The 24212-nt window shown below is 37.5% G+C and overlaps 1 protein-coding gene across 4 annotated transcripts in view; it reads right to left on the bottom strand.

The window, feature by feature from the left end:
* The window catches only part of SETD2 (SET domain containing 2, histone lysine methyltransferase), a 96254-nt gene that overhangs the window by 38216 nt on the left and 33826 nt on the right, over positions 1 to 24212 (bottom strand). For all 4 annotated transcript variants that reach the window (XR_006787781.1, XR_006787782.1, XR_006787783.1 and 1 more), the window contains exons 4-11: positions 23290 to 23421; positions 21137 to 21265; positions 15778 to 15901; positions 14578 to 14655; positions 12344 to 12441; positions 10373 to 10499; positions 2098 to 2232; positions 1142 to 1261 (exon numbers count right to left, since the gene is read on the bottom strand). Coding sequence is in view for 1 of the 4 variants with exons in the window: in XM_045856834.1 (XP_045712790.1) it covers positions 1142 to 1261; positions 2098 to 2232; positions 10373 to 10499; positions 12344 to 12441; positions 14578 to 14655; positions 15778 to 15901; positions 21137 to 21265; positions 23290 to 23421 (943 nt within the window). In the remaining 3 variants the exon portion in view is untranslated. The remainder of the gene's footprint in view (positions 1 to 1141; positions 1262 to 2097; positions 2233 to 10372; positions 10500 to 12343; positions 12442 to 14577; positions 14656 to 15777; positions 15902 to 21136; positions 21266 to 23289; positions 23422 to 24212) is intronic.

Below are 24212 nucleotides of genomic sequence, written 5' to 3'. Positions count from 1 at the left end.
GTAGTTCTACCAAAACCCCAGTGTTTTCCCAACTTCTGCCTATTGCCAAATCTCCTGGGAGAAAAATGAAGACAAGACAATTACTAATTTGCCCACTCCCATGTTTTGTTGTTTTTGTTTTTTAAGAGTACTATTAAACAACTTTGGGATTATATTAGAAATTATGATTAAAAGGAACTATGTTTAGCCCTGTCTGATGTGGCTCAGTTGGCTGAGAGCTGTCCTATAAACTGAAAGGTCATGGGTTCAATTCCCAGTCAGGGCACATGCCTAGGCTGTGGGTTTGGTTCCAGCCAGGGTGCACATGAGAGGCAACCAGTTAATGCTTTTCTTTTATATCAATGTCTATCCCCCCACTTCCAACCTTCCCCTTTCTTTAAGATCAGTGGGCATGTCCTTGAGTGAGGAATGAATGAATGAATGAATGAAGTAAAAACTACATTTAAACCAAGTTAGGAAATATTGTTTACTTCATGGGAAGGTATAAATCACAACTCCACTAAAAATCCTGCCATTGAACATTTACTTAGATCTTTTGATTTCTAAAAATGTTCTTGCTCTTGTCACTCACAATTCAGCTTCTCACAAATTTTTTTAGAACCCCAGAATTTAAGTTCCATGTGGTTTCCTATCTTTTAAAAACGATGGTTTTAGCAACATACTGGATCTTTTACTTAAGTAGGGTATTACATGTTTTCTCTTAGTTGCCAGCTATGTAGTACCAACATTAAAAAAATACTATCAGAAAAACTGGGCAAACTCACTACTAGCAAGGTGTATATAAAGGTTATAGTTGGGATGACACTGGGTATTAAAAATATTTAATACCAGCAGCAAATATAATGTTAAATTCATTATCTCTGATATTATCACATACCACCAACCTACACAGTAAGTATAGTGGTTTTAAAAAACAAGCAAGTTGGCCCTGGCTGGGTGGCTCAGTTGGTTGGAGCATCATCCCAGTACACCAAAAGGTTGTGGGTTCAATTCCTGGTCAGGGCACATACAGAGGCAACCAATCAATGTTTCTTCCTCTCTGTCCTTTCTTCTCTTTCTAAAATCAATAAATACATATATATCCTCAGGTGAAGGTTACAAAAAAGAAAGGAAGAAACAAGCAAGATGAATGCGAACTCACCTCTTCCTGAAGCTTCTGGTTACTTTCCCGGCCTTCACCTAGCTCTGCCATCCAGATCCACAACAAAGACAGCCCGTGGCGTTCCAGAAAGGACTTCAAGCAAGACTGTGAGTGTGTGTTCTTCCATGGTGAAAAGGAAGTAGGATACAGAGTATTTTGTGGGGGTTGGCGGTGGAGAGAAGAATGACAGAGAGAGCATTAAAGAGGAACCATGGAGAGAACTAAAGAGTTAGTGTATATGGGAAAAAAAAAGCCTAGAAACTACTTTAACTACAACTGTAACTAATAAATGCTTTAAAAGGTATTATAATCTTTTCTGATACCCACAAGTATTTTTTCTACTTCATTAAAGCAGAAAATTATATAAATATTAATGTCACTTACAATTAAATTCAATTCTATAGGACTAAGAAAAAATTACATCCACCATTTTCACTAAAAAAGCTGAAACTATATAAAAAATAGTCTTTAAATAACTTTTATTTCAGATGCTTGTTCAAAAGGCTTTTTTTCTCTTAGATTTTTTTAAAAAATCATCCCTTTTTAATTATCCATCTTCTTGTTGCATATCTAATAAACTGGAATAAATGAGATTACTGTTACAATTTCTTGCTTTGAGATCCTGTGGTAAAACTGGCTTTCTTATGCTAATAATCAAGGGGAAAAAATTAGGAAGTGTCATGAACTGTCGAACAAAAAAAAAAATCCCACCATGGTCTCTGACTACAGAGAGAAAGTAAATAAGACCTATTAATAAACCAAATGATAGTGAGCTCTTAAGCCACTTTTAAGAGTACAAGCCTTTAAAGTCATGTAGAATTTGCATATCTATTTCAAAAATAAGGTAATTATTCTCATTAGAATTATTCTTTCTCCACTCACTTATTCAAAATTGTAGTTTAAATGTCCCACCTCAAAATCAGAAATAAAAAATAAATTAATATCAAAGTGTTCACCTGTATGAGCTTGAGACAGGTAAGTTTCTGTTCCAAAGTTTCAATTCTAACCATTAGCCGGGATAAGCTGAGCACCTGATTTTTATCAGACAGACCCTCACCATTCTCCATCAGAGCTTCCAGCTCTCCATCCACCTACCACAGCAAAGAAAAACATCTGGTTATAAAACAACAACAACAAAAGCCTCACAATATCTAAGAATCAACCCGAAAATTTGCTCAACCTCACCAGTAATAAGGAAAATGCAATGAAGACCATAATGAGAAAGCATTTGTTATATGCCAAGTATAACTCTAAGGTACTCAAGACATGCAATAAACCCAAACAAAAATATCTGGCCTTGTCAGAAAAAAAAATCAAGCATTAGCTTGAAATATAAAATATTTGTATCCCTAATGCCTAGCAACTGCACTCCTAAGAGTAAGCCCTTCAGAGGTTCATAAGAATGCTCACTGAACAACCATTCATAATAGCAAAAAACTGCCAATGACCGAAATGTCTGTGGCTAGGAGGCATAAACTGGCATGTCCACACAATGGAATATTATACCACAGTGAAAGGAATCAAGTGCAGCCAAATGCAACAACATTTATCGATCTTACAATGTTACGTGAAAAAAAGCAAATTCCAGAAGATTACATATTGTATGAATCTATTTATATGCACCTCAAAACCAATTTTTTTATAGATACATATCTGAAAAATCTGCTTTAAAAAGGTAAAGACACAAAATTCAAAGACAGTGGTATCCTCTAGGGGCTAAGCAGGGAGAAGGAAACAGAAGTGCTCACAATGGTTTACGTTATAATTATGCTTTCTACCTTACATGTATTCTTTGGATGTTGCAGATACTATATTTCAATAGTGGGGGAAAATCAACCTATCAAAGGCAGTTTCTCAGCTCTAAGATAAAGAAGGAGAGGGTGAACAAGGTAGAGGGAAAAGCTTAAACAAAGGAAAATGGGAATTCATGATAGTGCACAACTCAGGCTGGCTGGAATGGATTACAGTATGGTGAGAAACTGAGATTTTCTCACCAAAAAGAAGGCTGGTATTAGATTAGAAGATCTGTCGTAATATAAAAGAATCTGGATTTTGATGCAATTAGGCAAGAGAGTTCTATTACTGAATCCAAAACAGGGGAGGAATATGATCAAATCAAAATGGACTTTGAGAATAATTAGTGTGGCAATAACAATGAAATCTAGATAAGATGGAGGCTGAAGGAAAAGAGATATAAAGACAGCATTAAATCAACTTGGCATGAAATAAGTCTAGAATGGCTGATAAAAAATTAGAGAAAAGCAAATACAAAACGAAAGAGTCTTAAGAAAATTTTCTGTTACTTAACTGGCTAACTATCATCTCAATACAAATGTACACAAGGCACTAAACATTTCATATAATACCTCAAAACTCACATTACGGTAAAGAACAAGTATATTTGTTCTTTATTCAAAAATATAAAATTCAAAAATATAAAATGCTCCTACCAGTAGTTGAAAATACGTAAACTCATTTTTTTCTTCTAAAATGTACATTTAAGGTTCACTCTTTTTCATTTCCAATAGAGTTTCTTAAATTTTGAACGGATTAAAGACATGAACAGAAAAGCCAATTTATAGTTAAATTTTAATCCAAGACAGACAATTTCCTCAAAGATGTTTTTCCCTTACATATCCTAAATGTAAAACTTCCTGTATCCCAAATTCTAGAGGACTAATACAGTAAAGTCCAAGGACTTTAAATTCACTTTCCCCGCCAAAAGCAACAGCCAGAATCCTTCTTTAGACAGTTTTGAGATGCAAATGTTTCACTGAGTTAAGGGTTAAGAGCCGGGTTATCATCATTTGTAATTAGGCATGTACCGGATTCTATAACTCTGAAAACTTGAGATAAAACTTTCATTCATTCGATAAACATATATGGAATAGATATTACTATAATTAAGGTACTCCTGGAATATTATAAAACAGTAATCTTGTCTTTTTTCTAAAGATAAGGAAATAAACAGTAAAAATGCAGAAACTGAAATATAAATAAAATTCTGTAAACAAAATATAGAGGCGAACAACTTTTGAGCATTCCTACTATAATGATAAGCTTAATGATTGTACTGATCTCTGTAACAGTAAGTATGGCAATCTCAATGGTGATATACAGCTTCCATAATTTTGGATAAAGGTGACAATCAATTGTGGAATTAATAACTTTTAGTGGAATTAATAACTTTTAGGATACATGGTGGGGGCAAGGGACGACTGAGTTTAACTGCTTTCATTAATTTACATTTACTAAAAAGTATTATTCTCTTTTTCTTTTTTTGTCTTTATTTTTTTCTTTATTGTATTTTTCCCCATTACCATAGTCCCCTAATACCCTCTCTCCTCAGAGCAATCACGACACTGTTGTCCGTGTCCGTGTGTCCTTTTTGCTCCACCCCTCCACCCCATCCTCTCCCCACCAGAGCTGTCATCCTGCTCTCCATCCTGCTCCCCATTTTCCTTGTTAGTTCAGTTTGTTCATTCGATTCCACATATTATTTTCATCTATGGGTCACCACCTTCCAAAAAGGATTTGAATTAAATAACTAAAAGTTAACATATAAGAAGAATTAGGATGTATTTTAATAAATTATTGATAACTGGAACTTTATATGTACATTTATGCACAATTCTATAGCACTTAAAAATTTATTCTGTTAAGTATTTAATCAGTCCAGAAAATTACTTACTCTCAAAACTCAACAATACAGAACAAGTTGATTTAAAAATGGGCCAAAGATCTTAATAGACAACTTGCCGAAGAAAATATACGGATGTCAAATAAGCATATGAAAAGACGTTATTAAAAAAAGAAATTAAAAAATCATTCTTTTTTTAATACTTAAGTATTTTTTTAACTATGAACTGTCTTTAATGGGTCTAAGCCTCATTTTTAATATCTTCAGATAAAACATAGTGTACAGTCCTGGCTGGTGTGGCTCAGTGGATTGAGTGTTGCCCTGTGAACCAATTGGTCACCAATTCGATTCCCAGTCGGGGCACATGCCTGGGTTGCGGGCCAGGTCCCCAGTAAGGGGTATGCAAGAGGCAACCACACATTGATGTTTCTCTCCCCCTCTTTGTCCTTCCCTTCCCTTTTCTAAAAATGAATAAACAAAAAATCTTTTTAAAAATTAAAAAAAAAACCCGTAAGAGCAAGAAATTAAAAATGTGCCACCCAAGGGTTAATATGGGGAATGATGAAGATTAGTATCATTAACACATTCTTATTAATAGTTCAAACATGCAAAACTGTATTTTAAACTGCTGCTATACTGTCATCTCCATGACCAAACCAAAAGAAGTCCTAAGACTCATTCTTGGGAATTCAAGAGGTGCTACTTATGTGATTCTACTCAACTATACCTAATCAGAACTCAGAACCTAGACATGCAGCCCTGGCTGGGTATGGGTGAGTGGACAGAGTGCCAGCCTGAGAACCAAAGGGTTGCCAGTTAGACTAGGGCACATGCCTGGGTTGCAGGACAGGTCCCCAGTAGCAGGTGTGCGAGAGCAACCAATCAATGTATCTCTCACTCAACAATATTTCTCTTTCTCCTTCCATTCCCCTCTCTCTAAAGACAAATAAAATCTTAAAAAGAACCACCTAGACATGCAGAAGGGGATTTCATAGGAGACAATCCAAGTAAAACTAAACTAGAGTTATACTCTTCATTAGAGTCAAGGACAACTGACCCTTCTAGGAACCTTGATTTATACTAAGTCATTCCTCTACCTGGGTAAAGTTTCATCCAAAATATTCTTTTTTATTTTAAAATATATTTTATTGATTTTACTATTACAGTTGTCCCATTTCCCTCCCTTCATTCCCCTCCACCCTGCACACCCTCTCCCACCCACATTCCCCCCCTTTAGTTCATGTCCATGTGTCATAGTTTCTTTGGCTTCTACATTTCCCATACTATTCTTGCCCTCCTCCTGTCTATTTTCTACCGACCACCTATGCTACTTATTCTCTGTACCTTTTCCTCCTCTCTCCCCCTCCCACTCCCCTGTTGATAACCCTCCATGTGATCTCCATTTCTGTGGTTCTGCTCCTGTTCTAGTTGTTTGCTTAGTTTGTTTTTGTTTTTGTTTTAGGTGTAGCTATTAATAATTGTGAGGTTGCTGTCATTTTACTATACTTGTTTTTTATCTTCTTTTCCTTAGATAAGTCCCTTTAACATTTCATAAAATAAGGGCTTGGTGATGATGAACCTTAACTCGACCGTATCTGAGAAGCACTTTATCTGCCCTTCCATTCCAAAGGAAAGCTTTGCTGGATAGAGCAATCTGGGATGTAGGTCCTTGCCTTTCATGACTTCTAATACTTCTTTCCAGCCCCTTCTTGCCTGCAAGGACTCTTTTGAGAAATCAGCTGACAGCTGACAGCTGATGAGAACTCCTTTGTAGGTTACTGTCTCCTTATCTCTTGCTGCTTCTAGGATTCTCTCCTTCATTTTTATCTTGGCTAATGTAATTATGATGTGCCTTGGTGTGTTTCTTCTTGGGTCCAACTTCTTTGGGACTCTCTGAACTTCCTGGACTTCCTGGAAGTCTATTTCCTTTGCCAGAATGGGGAAGTTCTCCTTTATTATTTGTTCAAATACGTTTTCAATCTGTTGCTCTTCCTCTTCCCCTTCTGGTACCCCTATTATTCAGATGTTGGAACGTTTAAAGATGTCCTGGAGATCCCTAAGCCTCTCCTCATTTTTTCGAATCCGTGTTTCTTCATTCTTTTCTGTTTGGTTGTTTCTGTCTTCCTTCTGGTCCACTCCATTGAGTCCCAGTTTTCTTCCCACCACTATTGGTTCCCTATGCATTTTCCTTCATTTCACTTAGCATAGCCTTCATTTTTTTCATCTGTTTTGCAACTAAAAAAACCCAATTCTGAGAGCATCCTGATCACCAGTGCTTTGAACTGTGCATCTGATAGGTTGGCTATCTCTTGGTTGCTTAGTTGTGTTTGCTATGGAGCTTTGATCTGTTCTTCCACTTGGGCCATTTTTTTTTCGGTCTTGTCATCATGCCTGTTGCATATGAAGGGTGGAGCCTTAGGTGTTCACCAGGGCAGGGCAACCCAGGCGCTGGGTTATGAAGCTGTATATGGGTGCGGGGTCTGACAAAGAACAATGGTGCTTACTCCACTCTCTGTTGGCTTTCAGTTCCTTCCGTTGCTTCTCTCAAGCAAACTGGGCCTTTCTGGTGCTGATTCCTGTGTGGGTGAGCTTGTGTACATTCTAGAACCCCGTGGGTCTCTCCAACAAACTCTCCTGTGAGGCTTGGGGTCTCTCCTGGCACCTCAACCCCCACAGGTGTTTTCAATCTGTGTTTCAAGGCCTTATTTCCTGGTGCTGGGACTCTGGGTCGTGTGGTCTATCTCGCTCCCCAGTTTCGCCTGGTTTATCTGCACATGAATGTGGGACCGCCTGGTCAGCCTTGCGCGTAGTGCCTCGCTTCACAATTGCCGCCTCACTGGGTCTGCCCATTGCCACCCCGCACCTGGGGTCTGCCAGCTGCTGCCTGTGCGCCCAGGGTCTGCCTATTACTATCTTGCACGTCCAGGGTGCTTTGTGCGCCTGGTGCCACCGTTTTTTTGTGCTGACCCTCTCTGCCTGGCCATCCGACTCTGCCCCACTTACTGGTCTGGGTGAATGTGTCTATTTTAACTCCTTGGTTGTTCAGACTTCCATGCAGTTCAATTTTTTGTCAGTTCTGGTTGTTATTTTGGTTCTAAATTGTTGTTGTCCTCATTTTGGTTGTACAAGGAGGCACAGTGTGTCTACCTACACCTCCATTTTGGCCAGAAGTCTCATCCAAAATATTGTGATTCCAAAATAACTTCACATCTAGAACCCATGACTTCAACCCACCAAACAACTGGATTCACGCTACACCTAATTCAGTCTATAATACCAATACCAAGGCCTACACTGATATTGACACACTGTTACCAGAATTAAAAAAAAATACAAGAACACCTACACTTTTGTTCCTTGGGGCCGTTCTTTAATCTTATCAGGAAAACAGAAAGCCATCGGATATTGGTACAATGGAGGTATAAACACCACCCAGGAAACCACCATATTATAAGGACACTTCCTATCAATAATGTGGTTTTTAAAAGTGTGTTTATTATATAAGTTTTGAAAACAGGAAATAGCCAAAGGGAAGTTTTTATGAAGAGTTTAGTTTAGGTCAATATGTTTAATGACTGTTTTGTAGTTGTTCTGGTAAACTATCAATTGCATGAAATAAGACTTAAAAATAAATGCAACCTAATGGAGTTTAAAGAAAAATTTCCTGTAAATAGTCAAGTCAAAAAGGCTAATAGGCTATGACCCAGTGACCACTTCCATGGATACACCCTTGAAGAAACATGTACAGAAGAGACATGTATAAAGTTATTAACTTTTGATATTAGGACCAAAGAGCTGGAAACACAAGTGTCCATTAGTAGGAATATATGTAAGTAAACTGTTGTATAATGAAAAACTTTACAGCAGTTAAAAATGTTTATTCACTTATACATGTATATAAACATGGATCATTTTAAAATGAGTTAAAAATAAATTGCAGATATATACATACATAGTAAACCATTTCTAAAACTCCACTCAATATATTCTAAAATGCAGAAAAATTGGCTGTTATAACCAAAGCTGTCGGAGTCGGGAGGGGAGGGGTCTGCTCCTACAGTTTGACGGCAGTGCAACAGTGGTTAGGAGCAAAGACAAGAACTAGATGAGCTCATTTCCATCCGCCATCTACTAGGTGACCTTGCAACCTCTCTGAGCCTTTGTGTTCTTGTCTGTAAAAGAGGGAAAGTCCTTGTGCCTGATTTAAGGAAAGGCTTATTGTGACAATTAAATGAGTTAAGATGTCAAGTGCTTAGAAGGGTGCTTGGCACACAGTTACACTATACATGTTCTCTACAGAGGGAGCTGAAGCACACATAATACTCGAGAGAGCTTTTTTCATATTGGGTAGTAGAAACATGGGTGTTTGTTATAAACTCTCCTTTTTCACATCTTTTAAATGGCCCTTTTCAATACTTTTTGATACTTGTGTATTGTTACAGAATTCAGGTTCTACGCAATTAATTCTGTACAATTAATTTGGGCTTAATGACATCATCTTTCAACCATTATCTGCTCCCCTCATTATGTCTTCTATCTCCTCATCTAAACAGTAAGATCAATGTTATTTATAATTCTTAACACTATTTTTTCCTAAAAAAGTCCAGGAATGAGCTAACTACAAAAGATCTCAGTGGAATAGCTCCTTCTCCTAGCCCTCCACTAAGATTTACAGGTCTGGAGATGGTCTCAGAAATGTGCATTTTCATTACGGACCTTGCCAGGTGGTTACATAAGGTTAAAAAGGAATTTTCATAAAAAGGGAAGAGAAATATGCAAAACACACATACACAAAGTCCTTGTCCCAGTTAAGAGTCCTTTCAGTAACAAGATGCATCCCATCTCCAGAAGTAACTCAGGTGAGCTGGAGTAGAAAGAGGCTTCAACTACTGTTCTCATGTATTAAATGAAAAGACCATCTGAGACTATTCCTTTCTCACTCTGGGGTTGCCTGTTACCTCTCAAAATTCACTTTACACTCTAAATAGGGTTTTCAGAGATTTTAAGAATACCTGCAAACTTTAGAGTTCCAAACAAAAGTCAGACCAGTATTAAAAGATTAAGAATACAGATCAACCTTAAGTGAGCTAACAGAAAACATTTTATTATACTTAGAATTAGGAGTTTTACAAGTTCTGAAAAACTATTAGCCCATGTGTTTTCAGGATGACTTCAGCCCTGGCTGGTGTAGCTCAGTGGATTGAGCGCCAGACTGCAAACTGAAGGGTAGCCAGTTCGATTCCCAACCAGGGCACATGCCTGGGTTGTGGGCCAGGTCCCTGGTGGGGGGAGCATGAGAGGCAACCATACACTGATGTTTCTTTTCCTCTCTTTCCCTCTCTCTCTTCCCCTCTAAAAATAAATAAAATCTTTCTTTAAAAAGACTTTATTAGTTCTCAAATGTATCTAATTCTAATCTCTGTGAACCTGAAATAAAAACAGCAACCATCCACCCTTCTTTTCAATGATTACTTCACCTGATCCTGAATGTCTCTGGCTGTAGTTTTGACTTTTCAAACATCCATCAGAAAAGCTCCCTCCCCTTCTTAAAATGCACGTGGTGAAATTTTAAAGACAAATGGAACACTTACTGAATCTTTCTTACGAGATCGTTCCTTCTTCATCTTCCCACCTGCTGCTCTGATGCTGACTCTGTTCTCTCCTCCCAGGTAACCTCGGCAGTTAGCTGACCCGCAGAAACATTTCTGAGCTTCTTTTCTGTTCAAGAAGCATAGGAAAGATGTCAGTATGTGAAAGTGAACCATATAAAAATGTTGACAATATAACAACTACAAGAGACAAGTCAATCCAACTTAAAAAAAAGAAAAACAATTATTTTGAGACTTCAAAAAACCTTACACTATCCAATGCAGATGCCTGAAAATTGCTCTTAAAAATATTCATTCTTTTTCTAACCTTTACTTTATTGGCCAGACAAAACTAGCCAAGAAGGTAATGAATAATTTCTTTATTTTATAGAAGTACCTACTAATACATGAAAATAAGAGCTCATATACACATTTGGATTAAGAACAAAATTGCTTAAATAGTTCAACATCTATTGCTTATATGTAAACATTTAACTGGTACAAAGAACAATCAAATGTATTATTATAAACAGATATACACAGATATAAAATACATTATAGTACAGGATACTTAAAAGAAAATACATGATTATGACAAAAGTTATCATCATATATGGATGAGACACTAATAATAAATACAGTTAATAAATAAATGTAACTACAGAGTCAAGGGAAAATGGTGGAAAGAACATGGGCCTAACTATATAAGCCTGGGTACAGACTACTTCTGCCACTGGTTCACTGTGGGACCTGAGAGGGCTACCTGAGGAAAACTGTTCCAAAGCAAACTGAAAGATTTAGTATGACAGTAGCAATCAGAGGCACAAAAATAAATTATTCAAAAAATAGAGCAGGAAATCACAAATAGCACTTGATTTCCAGTTTTCCGTCCTTCAAAGAGGACAGTACAAACCCGAGAGAAAAACTGTGGAGGCCTACACAGAGTCCAGTCTACACTCATCCCTGACAATCGACAGGTGCCAGATTCACCAGCTCAGGAGGTAACACTAAATGTGGTAGCGCTGTACTGCATTTATTAGCTGAAACAACCTAGATGAAGAACTTCCTCTCACTAGCTTTTAGTTACACCTGAAGTAAAAATCACTCAGAAAAAGCAGGATACATGCTTTATTTTTTTCCTTTTTGAATTTATAAAGTTAGTTTTTAAAATCATGAATTGGTTCTCATCAATTATGATGAATGCAATTTTATTTTTAAAACACCACTAAAACTCAAGGACTTTATATAATGTGTTTCAAACTGCTTCAGTTATTATTATCCTTGCTGATACTGAAGTGTTAATAGGAGCTCTTCCACTTATGCTAAGTGAGAGCGCCTATTCATTCAAGCCAGCTCCTGAGTCCTTTCCACATGACCCTCCTAATATTTTACAACTGGTTCTCTGATATGACAAGATAACCCAGGATCACCTTCTTCAATTCCTGTCTCAAACTTGGAACCAGGTACTGCCCCAAGCCTCTTTAGTGGGATTTTGTAAAACCACAGTATATTTTAACAGATGCTAAGTGTATTCATTGCTACTGTATTACTTATAATTTTGGTAAACAAAACTAGGTAACAAATTATTTTTCAAAGTATAATATGGTATACACGACAAAAGATTAATCATCAGTTGATAACTGATAGATGAATACAGATTTATTGTGCTATTCTTTTTACACACACAGTTGACATTTCTATAATTGAAAAATGTTTAAAATATTGGAAACATAATCACACAAATATGACAGTATGAAGTTCTGAGGAAAATAATGTAGTTCACATACAATAACCCTTAATGGCCCAAAGTGCCACAGAGTATTAAAAACACACACAACGGGAAACAGTACACACAGATAAGAGCCAGTAGTATGTAGAACTTCTTAGTAATTCACATCAAAGTTTTATATCTCTGTATCTGAACAGTCTATTTCCCCATCAGAAGCAGCAAAAGAGAACAGAAACAATACTCACCCGTATCTTTGGAACTGATAGTCAAATGTTAACTCTGAGCCTGAAGGAACCAGTTTGGTGGTAAAAAACCCAACCCTTAGCTGTCCATTCACAGTCCACTGAGATGTTGTTTTTAAAAGAAAAGAAATTAGTAAGTGATTAATCCATGTGTTTTTTAAATATCATTATCAACCTTAATGATACATGTGCCTCTTTAGAAAATAAAGATTTTTCCAAATAGGTAAATGGGGAACTTTTTCCTTTAAAAAAATATATTTAAGTAGTACTTTTATCTCATAAACTAGCAGATTAAATATCATCTATAATTTGTCTCTAACAAAAAGTAACTGCTACTTTAACTAATTTAATACATATTTCCACGTAGTAAAGATTAACTTGTACTAAAAATAAGCAAATAGGGAATGCTTGGTGTCATTGAATATCACAGGCAAACTTGTATCACCTTATACCATGTCTACAGTAACTGTGTTCTTAGATGAGATGGGGCATGGAAGCAGGGGAGAATGATGCCAGAAGTTTAATTTCATGACACAGTGGTCATACGGCTCAGGGTAGTGAAAGGGAAGGGAAACATCAGAACACATGTATAAAAAACTCCAGAATTAAATACACGGGAGTGAGACCTTGGAGGTCCAGAACATCTGACTGCAGAGCTCCTCTCCAGACCATGTGAACATGTTACTGATGAAAAAACCCAGACTTATAAGATGAAGGGGCACAGCACAGGTGGAGTCTCACAGCCAGACATGTGGCCACCAGCTACAGCAAAGCTAGAACCAGAACTTAGGTGAAGTAATTTCAGACTGGTTTCTCCAATTCATTACATGAGTCAGCTCTTAGAAAAAAATCATATCTAAGATTAGCACATAAATCAGAGGTAAAAAATATCCAGGACTCGAAAGCACTATCTTGATATAAGGGATCACTGATAATATACTTTTGTAGGGAACGGGTCCAGTTTTCTTAACCTGAAAAAGAACCTAAGTTCTACTGTATATATTTTTCTAAAATATAAGCTCAAAACACAAATGAGAGGTACTCAAAATGACAAATCCATTGACGAATGGACTTATCAAGGGTCGACGATGTGCCAGGCACAGCAACGTAAAGAAAAGCAAGACCCAAAGCCTGGCCTTGTTGAGGAGGAGCCGTGTACCCACATGCACATCACATATAATCCCTCTTATCTGTGCCCATGTGGCCCCTTACTGTCATTAAAATAGTCAAATTTGGAACCTGGATGGGAGCTGATAAAAATGTATATGCCACACACACACATTGGACTTCAAAATCAAAGTTTAGTTTTGTATTTGGCACCTTTGAAATAATATCTAAAATTTATGGGCAAAGAGAGATGACAGTTAAATGCAACAGAAGTTTCCTAGACTGGATCCTAGACCAAAATAATGAAATTGGCACGCGGGCTGGTGTGGTCAATGGATTGAGCATTGGCCTGTGAACCAAAAGGTCACTAGTTCCATTCCCTGTTAGGGGACATGCCTGGGTTGTGGGCCAAATCCCCAGCTGGGGGCGTGCGACAGGCAACCAACTGATGTTTCTCTTGCACATTGATGTTTCTCCCTCTTCCTCCCTCTCTCCCCACTCTCCAAAAATAAAACCTTTTTTAAAAATTGTTTTTAAAAATTAGATGACAAAATCTGAATAGGTCTTTAGATTATCTAACAGTTAATAGTATATCCTGGATTGAGTAATTACATTATAGCTATGTATGATGTTTACACTTGGGGAATCTAAGTAAAGAATAGTATGAAAATCTGTACTATTTCAGCACTATTATTTCACAGTCTAAACTTACCTGAAAATAAAATTTTTAACAATAAAGTAGAGTAGAAGAACGGGACTTAAAAATTAAAGCCACAGGCCCTGGCCGGGTTGCTAGTTGGTTGGAGCATCAATCCCTACACTAACAAAAGTTTCGGGTTCAATTTCCCGGTCAGGGCACATACCTAGGTTGTGGGTTTGATCCCTAGATGGGGCATGAACAGGAGGCAACTGACTGATGTTTCTCTCTCACATCTACCTCAAAATCTATGTTGTTTCTCTCTCTCTCTCCCCCTCTAAAATCAATAAGCATATCCTTGGGTGAGGATCAAGAAAATAATAAGTTTAAAAAATAATTTAAAAAGCTATGGGTACCTTGGATATAGAATCTAAAATGGTCAGAACAGCAATCTTAAACCAATACCCCAAACTCTAAATCTATCTCAACTTACTTTTTGAGTCTCACAGTTCGGTTCACAGCTGTGATTCATGAAACGAGAGCAATTTCCTTTCTGAGTGGCATCTATTATCTAGGGAAAAGGATAATTTAAGAGTTAAAAATGAAATCTTAAAATATACTTGCACTTTGCAAAGGGAGGGCATTCAGCAGGTTTAAAATCCCAACCCTAACCTGCTTTCCTCTAGAGAACGCTCCCATACAATGTTCCACATCAACGTGATGACCGCTTCCTCCAGAAAATCTGCTAACGATAAATTATCTCCATATCTATCACCTTCTAGCTATTTCTTACACCCTACTATATTCCAATCTCACTTTGTGTGTGCATAACTTCATTTTAAAGTGCATGCTATGTCACAGTGTGGTAGCTCTCAAACCTGTGTTTCTGAATCCCCTGGGCCGCTTTTTACAACTCCTGCTGGGCCTACCTCCAGAGTTATAACTCAGCAGGTCCTGGGGTCCACCCCTAGGATTTGCATTTCCAGGCTGAATATAGAGACAAATATGAGAATCTAGCTAAGTTCTATTAAGCCAGATATCAAAGAGATTTGTAAAAATGTAAAACAATGGCACTCCTCACTAAAAATTTTTTTAAAATAATTTTCATAACTATTTGTGTCAATATATAATGGGCTTACTACTTTGAAATGATTTAATAATTATTTTTCAATTTCTCATCTTTAATTTTTAATATGCTAAATACTGACAATATAACCCACATAAACAAAAGCTCTTGGGGAAGGTCATCAATAATTTTTAAGAATTATAACAGGAGGCTCTGGCTGGCATAGCTCAGTGGATTGAGCGCAGGCTGTGAACCAAAGCATCGCAGGTTCGATTCCCAGTCAGGGCACATGCCTGGGTTGCAGGCCACAGCCCCCAGCAACTGCACATTGATGTTTCTCTCTTTCCCTCTCTTTCTCCCTCTCCCTCCCTTTCTCCCTCCCTTCCCTCTCTAAAAATACATACATAAAATCTTAAAAAAAATTATAACAGGAAGCATGTATGTCTACATTTATGTATGTAAAGCACCCCCTCCTCCCATCCTTTTTCAAAACACAAACAAATTATATACACACTGTTCTGCCCCTCATTTTTTGCCAATTACTCCAGAGATCAGTGCAGACCAATTAATCTTTCAATTCAACAGCTTCCAGATCTGTTTCAAAGCAAACACATCCATGCTGCTCACCTCATCATTCTTTAGGGCCATGAAATAGTAGTGGATGTTCTTATTTCGTGCATACTCCTTTACCCGGGCTTTAAACTCTTTATGATCAAGTACTTCTCCACAATATTCCAGGACAAAGGTGTTTCTGGCAAAACAAAAAGGAAACAATAACACTTCCTGCATAGGAGCACTTTCCTATACGGAAAACACATATACCTAAGCAAAAGTAAGGAGTGTAAAGAAATATTCTAGCCCTGGCTGCTGTGGCTCAGTGGATTGAACGCCAGCCTGTGAACCAGGGGGTCGCCAGTTCGATTCCCGGTACAGGGTATATGCCTGGGCTGCAGGTCAGGTCCCCAGTAGGGGACATGCAAGAGGCAACCACACACTGATGTTTCTCCCTCTCTTTCTCCCTTCTCCTCTCTCTAAAAATAAATTAAAAAATATATATTCCAAAGTGGATAAAACTGATATTACACAAGACATAATAAGTAAATAGATATAAAGTACCTAGCATCTAATCGAGGTCAATTTTCTCCTTCCTAATAGTTTTAAGAATATTGATTCTAAGAAGCTTTTATAATTTATACACAGTGCCAAGATGCACATACTTTTCCTAACTAGATATTAAAAAAACTTGCAAGTTTGGTTTACATCATCATGAAAAAAGTGATTCCGAGTTGAGAAACAACTCTTATGAAAAAAGGAGGCACTGAAGAATCAGAGGCTTTCTATCTTTTAGAAAATTAGGAGGCAACTTAAACTAATATAGCAGCCCTTCTACTGGCTTTACTCTCAAAGGCTTCCAATGACGTTAAAGGTCAAATATGACCTAAAAGGTCATTCCTCTCACTGCATTCTCTTTTGAGTTTTCTCTAGCATTTATCAATAATTATTATGAATCTCTTTCCTTGGCTTCTTTCAGTTACTTTCCACCCTTGATTGTTCTTTCCTTGGTTATTTACCTATTTTTTTCCTCTACTGAAGATATGCCCTGACTCTAACCAGAGATTTTTAAAATGTAAATCATTTGTATTTATTTACAACATGTTGATATAATCAATGCACTTACTAAAGAAGGAATTAACTAGCCAATTGAAAAAAATTAAACCCTCTTAGCTTAGAAAATAAAGCCATTAAAAACAAATGAGGAAAAAAGAAACAAAAAAGTAACCCCCCCAAACAATATTATAATGTATATACATGCATTTGTGCAGCAGTCCAATCACAAACAAATTTAAGTCTCGATAATCAAAACATTACTCACAGATAATCCTAAAAATTACTATTTTCATAAACAGTACTTGAATTTTCCTTTCTAACCTCAGAAGCTTATTGTTTGGTAAGAAATGTACTAGAATGGTCACAAAATCTGGGCTCCTCTAATGTTGGACTCTCTACTTCTTGGATCAGTCCCCTCTCTTGAAAAAAAGGAAAATATGACACATCATAGGCTGCCACATAGATTAAATGTGATATTGACTAACTACAAAACACATACAGAATTTGGTACCTCATAAGTAAAAAATATGTCCATTTCCTCCCCTAGTTCTCATTTAAAGTTTACTGAAGCCTAACCAGTGAGGCTCCGTGGGTTGGGTATCATCTTGTAAGTGAAAGGTCCCAGGTTCAATTCCTGGTCAAGGCACGTGCCTGGGTTGCTGGCTGACTCCCTGGTGGGGGCATGTATGAAAGGCAACCTATCAAAGCTTCTCTCTCATGCTGATGTTTCTTCCCTCTCCTTCTACCTCCCTTCCTCACTGGAAGGAAGGAAAGGAGGGAGGGAGGGAGCCATGCAAATAAAGTTCATTGCATAAGGTCACAAAGCTAGGTGTATAGCCCGGGATTCAAACTTCACCTGAATGACTGCTTGCCCCATTGTATCATAAAGTCACTCTTTGCAATTACACTGAAATACTCAATTCTCATGATACTGCTCTCAAATCACCTCTACAACCTGACCAAGCATTAAATCTGAGTAGACTTCATACCATCAGGAATTCTGAAGGACATGTCACTACCAATGGATACAACAGCTTGGGCTTGATGATGCAGCTGAGAGATGAGTCTCAAAGTCCTCAGTAACCTAGGAAATGTAAGAAGAGTCACTAGACCCTTCAGCTGCCTAACCTACAAAAAAACTAAATGAAGCCAATGAGAAAGCCTACCATGCAGTGCTTAAAACTGGCTAGAAAAGCTATGTCTCAATTAAAAACAACCAAAAGAAAAAAAAAAAAGAGTAACACCAAACTGCCTGACACAGAGAAGGACTGAAGCCCCTGATGGTGGAGGCAATAATTCTTATGATTCTTAGTTCATCTTGTCTTAGTCTGATATTGCTCCTGGTTTAATAAGATCTCTCTTCACTCAACTCCTTCAAGTCTGTGAAAAGCAACAGTGCTGCACTGTGGCAGGCCGAAGATGGAAAGGGGCAGTGTTATCACTGCAAAGCTATATGGCTCCAGCTCAGGAAGATTTAGGGGTTAAAGGTAATGCCTGCAATTCCCCCTTAAAATTCATCAAAAAGATGGATAAAGAGATGAGCACATGGAGAATATATAATAAAGCAAATATAGCAAAATGCCAACAATTTAGAACATATCTGGCAATTATATAAGTATGAAATGTATAGGTCTTTAACTTTTCAATGTTTTCATAAAACATTATGGGGGAAAATGGCTTTTTAAAAAGTCCCATTTTGGCCCTAACCAGCGTCTCAGTTGGTTGGGCGTCATCCTGCAAAAGTGAAAGGTCCCCAGTTTGACTCATGGTCAGGGCACACGCCTGGGTTGAAGGCCTGGTCCCCGGTTCGGGTGGGTGTGAGAGACAACAGATCAATGTTTCTCTCACACATTAATGTTTCTCTCTCTCCCTTCCCATCTCTCTAAAATACAAGTAAAATCTTCAAAAGAAAAAAAAAGTCCCATTTGTCCAAATGATCATCAGCTGATGAATGGTTAAACAAAATGCAGCATATTCACATTAAAAAAGTGTTGATATATGCTGTAACAGAGGTGAAACTTCAAAAACAGAATTCCACCTATGTTAAAGAAGCCAGACACAAAATGCCACATGCATGATTTCATTTATGTGAAATATCTAGAATGGGTAAATCCACAGAGACAGAAAGGAGATCAGAGATTGCCACGTGCTGAAAGGAGGGGGCAATGAGGAGATTCTCCTCAACGTGTAGTTTCCTTTTAGGGTAATGAAAATGTTTTGGAACTAGAAAGAGGTGATAGCTGAACAAAACTGTGAATGTACTATAAACGCCACTGAATTATGCATTTTACAACGGTTATTTTATCATGTGAATTTTACTCAATTTTTTTTTCAAAGCCCCATTTGGTATCCAAAACAGCAAGTCAACCGGAACAGCACTGCCTTCCATTCATTCCTACAGCCTAAAACTAAAAGATTCTGGTAGGGATTTGCTTGGGGTTCTTTGATGGAGTCTGCAATACTTTAACACTAAACAGTAACTTAGCCCCAAATGCTTCCTGATCCTGTGCCTAGCTGACAATATGTCCTTGTTCACTGGTAGAGTATTCCAATTTAACATCTAAATAGTTCTACACTAAAAATTGATGACACTGGTATTACCATCAGCATATGGAAGTTACATGAATAGGAAGGTGTGGGAAACCTTAAGTCCCAGTGTATTTTACCAAAGCAGGGCTCTCTGTGAGTAGCTGAGCAAAGCTGAAGAGCTGGAGAAATTTTTAACCTGCTATGTGAACCACTAATACATTCTCTCCTCCCTCACCCAAAAGACATGGATTCCTGAGCCACAAAGTCTATGTTGCATACAGCAGGAATTTACATCAGGTTTTAGTGAAACTCTGCTAAGAGGCAGTGTTCAGACTATTCCTAGAATTTAAAAAAAAAAAAGACTCCTCTCAAATAGAAAACCCGGCTGGCTTGCTGGCTTGGGTAGAATAAAAGTGTCCCTGAAAACCTGCAGCTAGACCAGAGTTAGTGATTTCAGAAATGCACTGGACTAACCTGGGAAGTTCTAAGTTCAATATCATTAATAGTGTTTAAAAGGACAATTAGCCTATTATTTGTTTAAACTATTATAGAGGATCCAATGAATTGGATATGGAATATAATGAGATAATTCTGTAAAGAAGAAAATATATGAGGTTCTAACTATCCACTTTTTATATCACAGAACATGTTTTTTTTTTTCCTGGTTAGTTCCTAAAAGAATGGACTGATACAAACATTTCCTATTTTCACAAGAAAAACAGAACAATTTGACTTTTAAAAAATATATGACATTCCTGTCAGAAAACTAAATTACCTGGTGGTGGTAGCAGTGGTGATTATTAGATTATCTGTTCCCTGTGGGGATACCTTTGAATCCCCACAATAAACAGACTAAAAACCCTCAACCCATTCCAAATCCCATCTAAGTGTAGCCATATGCTTAGAGGATTTTGAAAGATTAGCTATGCCTGAGTCCCTAGAACTCAGCAAATTTTTTATTGCACAGGTGGCAAACACAAGGCCCAAGGGCCAAATCCGGCCCTCCACCTTGTTTAATCCGGCCGGGAGCCGTGTTTCTACCCAGCAGCAGTGCCAGGCTCTAGCTCTTGCTTAACTACAAGGAATAGTTACATGTACACAGCCCTAAAATTACATTCAGCCCTTTGAAGACACCTGCAAAGCTGATGTGGCCCCTGGTGAAAATGAGTTTGACACCCATTTTATTGTCTTACTTTATTCCTTTTATGTATTCAAAATATTTAAAAATCATAAACACAGGTAACCTGTATATATTTAACTTTAAAATAAGGCATAAAAATACTTTAATATGTGATATATAAGCAAATTGTATTTGAAGGAAATACTGAATATGGCAGAAAATAAAATGAAACTTCTATTGCATTACATATAAAAGGTTTACATGAGTTAGGTGGAGGGCAACACTTACTCATTCAACAAATGTTCAGAGTGCCTATCAAGTATGCTTTAATTCTCTACCTCGATATCCTCAGATATTCTCTTCTTTTCTGATCCCAACTCAGTTTTATACACATTAACACATCCAGTCCCAACTCCTTTTTATAGAGTTTCATTGAGGATCTACAACATTCAATAATTGCTTGGAATTAAGAGAAACATAACTATTAGGCAAAAATGGACCTGCCTAGTTCAAATGTCACAAGTGACAAAATGTCCATATAGATATATATATATATATGAATTTTTTCATAAAAGTGGATTTTTTTTAACGTACTAGTTACCAAGTGGTCATTCTGTACCATAATCATTATTAAACCTCAGTATAATAGATAAATTCTTTTCCTACAGAGTATCTAATCAACGTCACCAACACAAAAAGGAAGTGAAAGGTGACTAAAAGGTAGCTTACGAAGGAAGGTCTCTGGCAGCTCTCAAGCCCCAGCCTTTCTTTTCCGTGAGGATGACCTCCACGTCCGCATGCTGCTTTCTCTGGAACCGTCTGTTGGAGCAATAATCCCCATTGGGACACCGAGAAGAACTGAAATAAGAAATGGAGAAAATTAACTCTTCGAAGCAGCAAAAGAACCAAAGTATGTTTGCTAGAGCACATAGTATGTCCATATCTTTGTGGTATAATCAGCATATATGTGGTACACCTTTAAGTGAGCCTCCCTCAATAATTCCTTCCCCCATGAAGGGATTTCTCAGAACAGTGTCTACACTGTTGCTTAATCAGAAGATGCCCACAATACAATCTAGTCGTCTAATCATTAACCACTCCCTGTGTGTCTAGAGTACATTTCCAGGCTGCACAGAAGGGAAGTCCGCAGTATTCCTGACAACTCTGCAGGGCTAACTTATTTTCTGCCAGTGCACCTTCTGTTATATTCCACTCCAGTCGTCATTAATTTAACCTTCTGAGTGCAGCTAAACTGACCTCCATTTAAGAGAAACCATAGTCACCATTAAACATATCCTTGTTCAGAGCAAACACAGTATGAAGTGGCCAGCCTTTTCCCCATGTATACTGGAATAAAAGTAATAAAATCAAACATTCACTAAATTCTCAATATTCCAAAACTGGCAGAAACAAACTTTTTAAATACTGAGTAAGGTTAAAATATTAATAGAGACTGCTCATCATTTCCAATACATTATTATTTATTGCCAAACTAGTAGTAAGTAACATTTTTACAGACGCTCAAAGGACGAAGGACTCACTTCACAGTGAGGTAGCGAAGGAAAGCCGTCAGGAGGGAGCAGAATTTAGCACCAGCTCTACCTAAGGACACACACGCGGGGTGCGGAGAGTCGGGAAAGCAAGAGCCGCAGCGGCATGCCTGCCTGTGCGCAGAAACAGGAGACGAGGCCCGCTTGAAGGGACGGACTAGCACTGCCCAGGACAGCGGCAGAGAGGATCGGCTGCTGGAATGTGGGACAGCAGGCTGCTGCTTTACGATGAAGGGCTCTGAATATCGGGCTCCATCTGAACCCAATCCTGAAAACTACTGCAAGTTTCAGCAAGGGGATAACAAGAAGAAAGAAGTTCTGTACTTCCTAGCTGCTTAGCAAGGTTGCAAGAAAGAGCCAGAAGACTGCAGAGACTAGGGCAACAACATTACACCAGGAGAAGAGCACTACCTCTGCGTCTCCTCCTCTTCCATGCATACTATCACCTCTCTTCAGTTTAGGTAAAGGAATACCAAACATGCTCTCTCTCTTGTACTTTCTGAGGTAAATGTTTTATTTTTATAACACTATAATATGAGCAAAAGCAAAAACTGAGCTTTGAAAGAAAACACTTCATTGACACTAAAAATAAGGTACCTACACTATAAATCACCTTAATTTTTTTTATGTTAAAAAATTTATCACATATTTTTAAAGGTAAAGATGTTTAGCATTTGTAAGAAAATTATGAAAGCAAATGTCTATCAATAGGAGATTAATACTTAGGGGTTGGCTGTGAATAGAAGACATAATGCAGCTAATGGGACGATTTAGGTAGGCCTCTGTGTCTAGCTCTGAACAGGTCTTCAGAACATACTTATTAAGCATGTGTAGAGGGGGAAGGGCAGGGAGAACAAAGTTTTTAAAACTACATACAGTAAGATTTCATTTCAATTCATAAAGAGTAAATATGTACCTATGTTGGCACAGACCAAAAAAATATCTGGAAAGGCTACAAACAGATTGAGATTTGGGAGAGGAAGACATTTTGTTTTATGAGTTTTTGAAATGTTAGGTTTTATCTCATTTCACAGTGAAAGCTAAAAAATACCACCACTTACCTCTCAGGACATGAACATTACAAGACATAAAAGGAGATTGGGTAAAAATTAATATTACTTTGTTAGCATTTTAGGGCTACTTTACAGAGCATTTACAACCTATACTGTAACCTAATGCACAATGCCAGGGAAAGACATTTTACTGCTTATAAACACTCAACAATAAGTAGAAGGAAAAAGGTTAAATTTTATTCTCCACTAATAATTCTTTTTAATATTTCAAGACATTTAGTAGAAGCTGAACAAAAGCAGAACACTCTCATTTACTCACCATTCAATCATGAGGAGACGGTTCAGACAGTCTTCCCCACACGCTATTTCACCTTGAGCTCTCTCATCTTTAGAAAGAGGTGCGCACTCACACTGCATTCGCTTAATGTCCCGATGGGATTTATTCTTCTTTCTATTGGGTAAAGTTTTATATGCACCGGTTAAATAAATCTCTTGGCAACAATACAACACATACAATCAAGTAATTTGCTAAATCTCATTAGTTTCACTTGTAAGGATTCTGGTTAAGTCATTCAAAAGGAAGAAAAAAATCTAATCACTAGAATTTATGGGACTAAAAACACTACAAATTGTGTTGCAAAAAGATGAAAGAGGCAACCCTAGCCCTCGCAAACAGGAGAACAGGGTGAGTTCAAGTCTATCATCTTGTACTCAGCCCTTATTTCCTAGTCCAGATCTACTAAGCCTAGAATTTTTAGCAATCTCAAATATTAATACTCATATTTGGTTCAGGAGAAAAACAGGAAAACTTATGAGTATCCAGTAGTGGCATGGCTGATTAGCCAAAGTTACGTTTAAAAATCAGTCCTCATGGATGAACAAATAGTAGTTGAAATGCAAGGCTAAGAAAGAGTTGCTAAAAAGGTTTTTAATTAAGAGTTTAACTCAATCAAATCTTTCAGAGACTTTTTCAGTAACCTCACATTTGTACAAATACTATTTAAAAGAAAAACGAATAATTAAAAAAGAATGAAGTATAATTATAAAATAATCAGGTAAGGCTTCAGAGGGCTAAACTTTCTTAATGCAGGCAAACTATTAGGGGAGAAGGGGGAGTGTTCAAAACTGACTGGGTTCATGAAAACCTATGCCAGAATTTGCAAAGCAAAAGTGAAAATGTGACTATTTATTGGCCTTTTTGTTGAACTCTTATTTTTGCACCCTTGTCAAAGAGGGGGAAAA

The sequence above is a fragment of the Phyllostomus hastatus genome, unplaced genomic scaffold (genome assembly GCF_019186645.2).
Source record: "Phyllostomus hastatus isolate PE091 unplaced genomic scaffold, TTU_PhHast_1.1 phas_scaffold_129, whole genome shotgun sequence".
Lineage (NCBI taxonomy): Eukaryota > Metazoa > Chordata > Mammalia > Chiroptera > Phyllostomidae > Phyllostomus > Phyllostomus hastatus.
The sequence above is the reverse complement of the archived record's forward strand: the minus strand, read 5'-3'. Positions and strand labels throughout refer to the sequence as shown.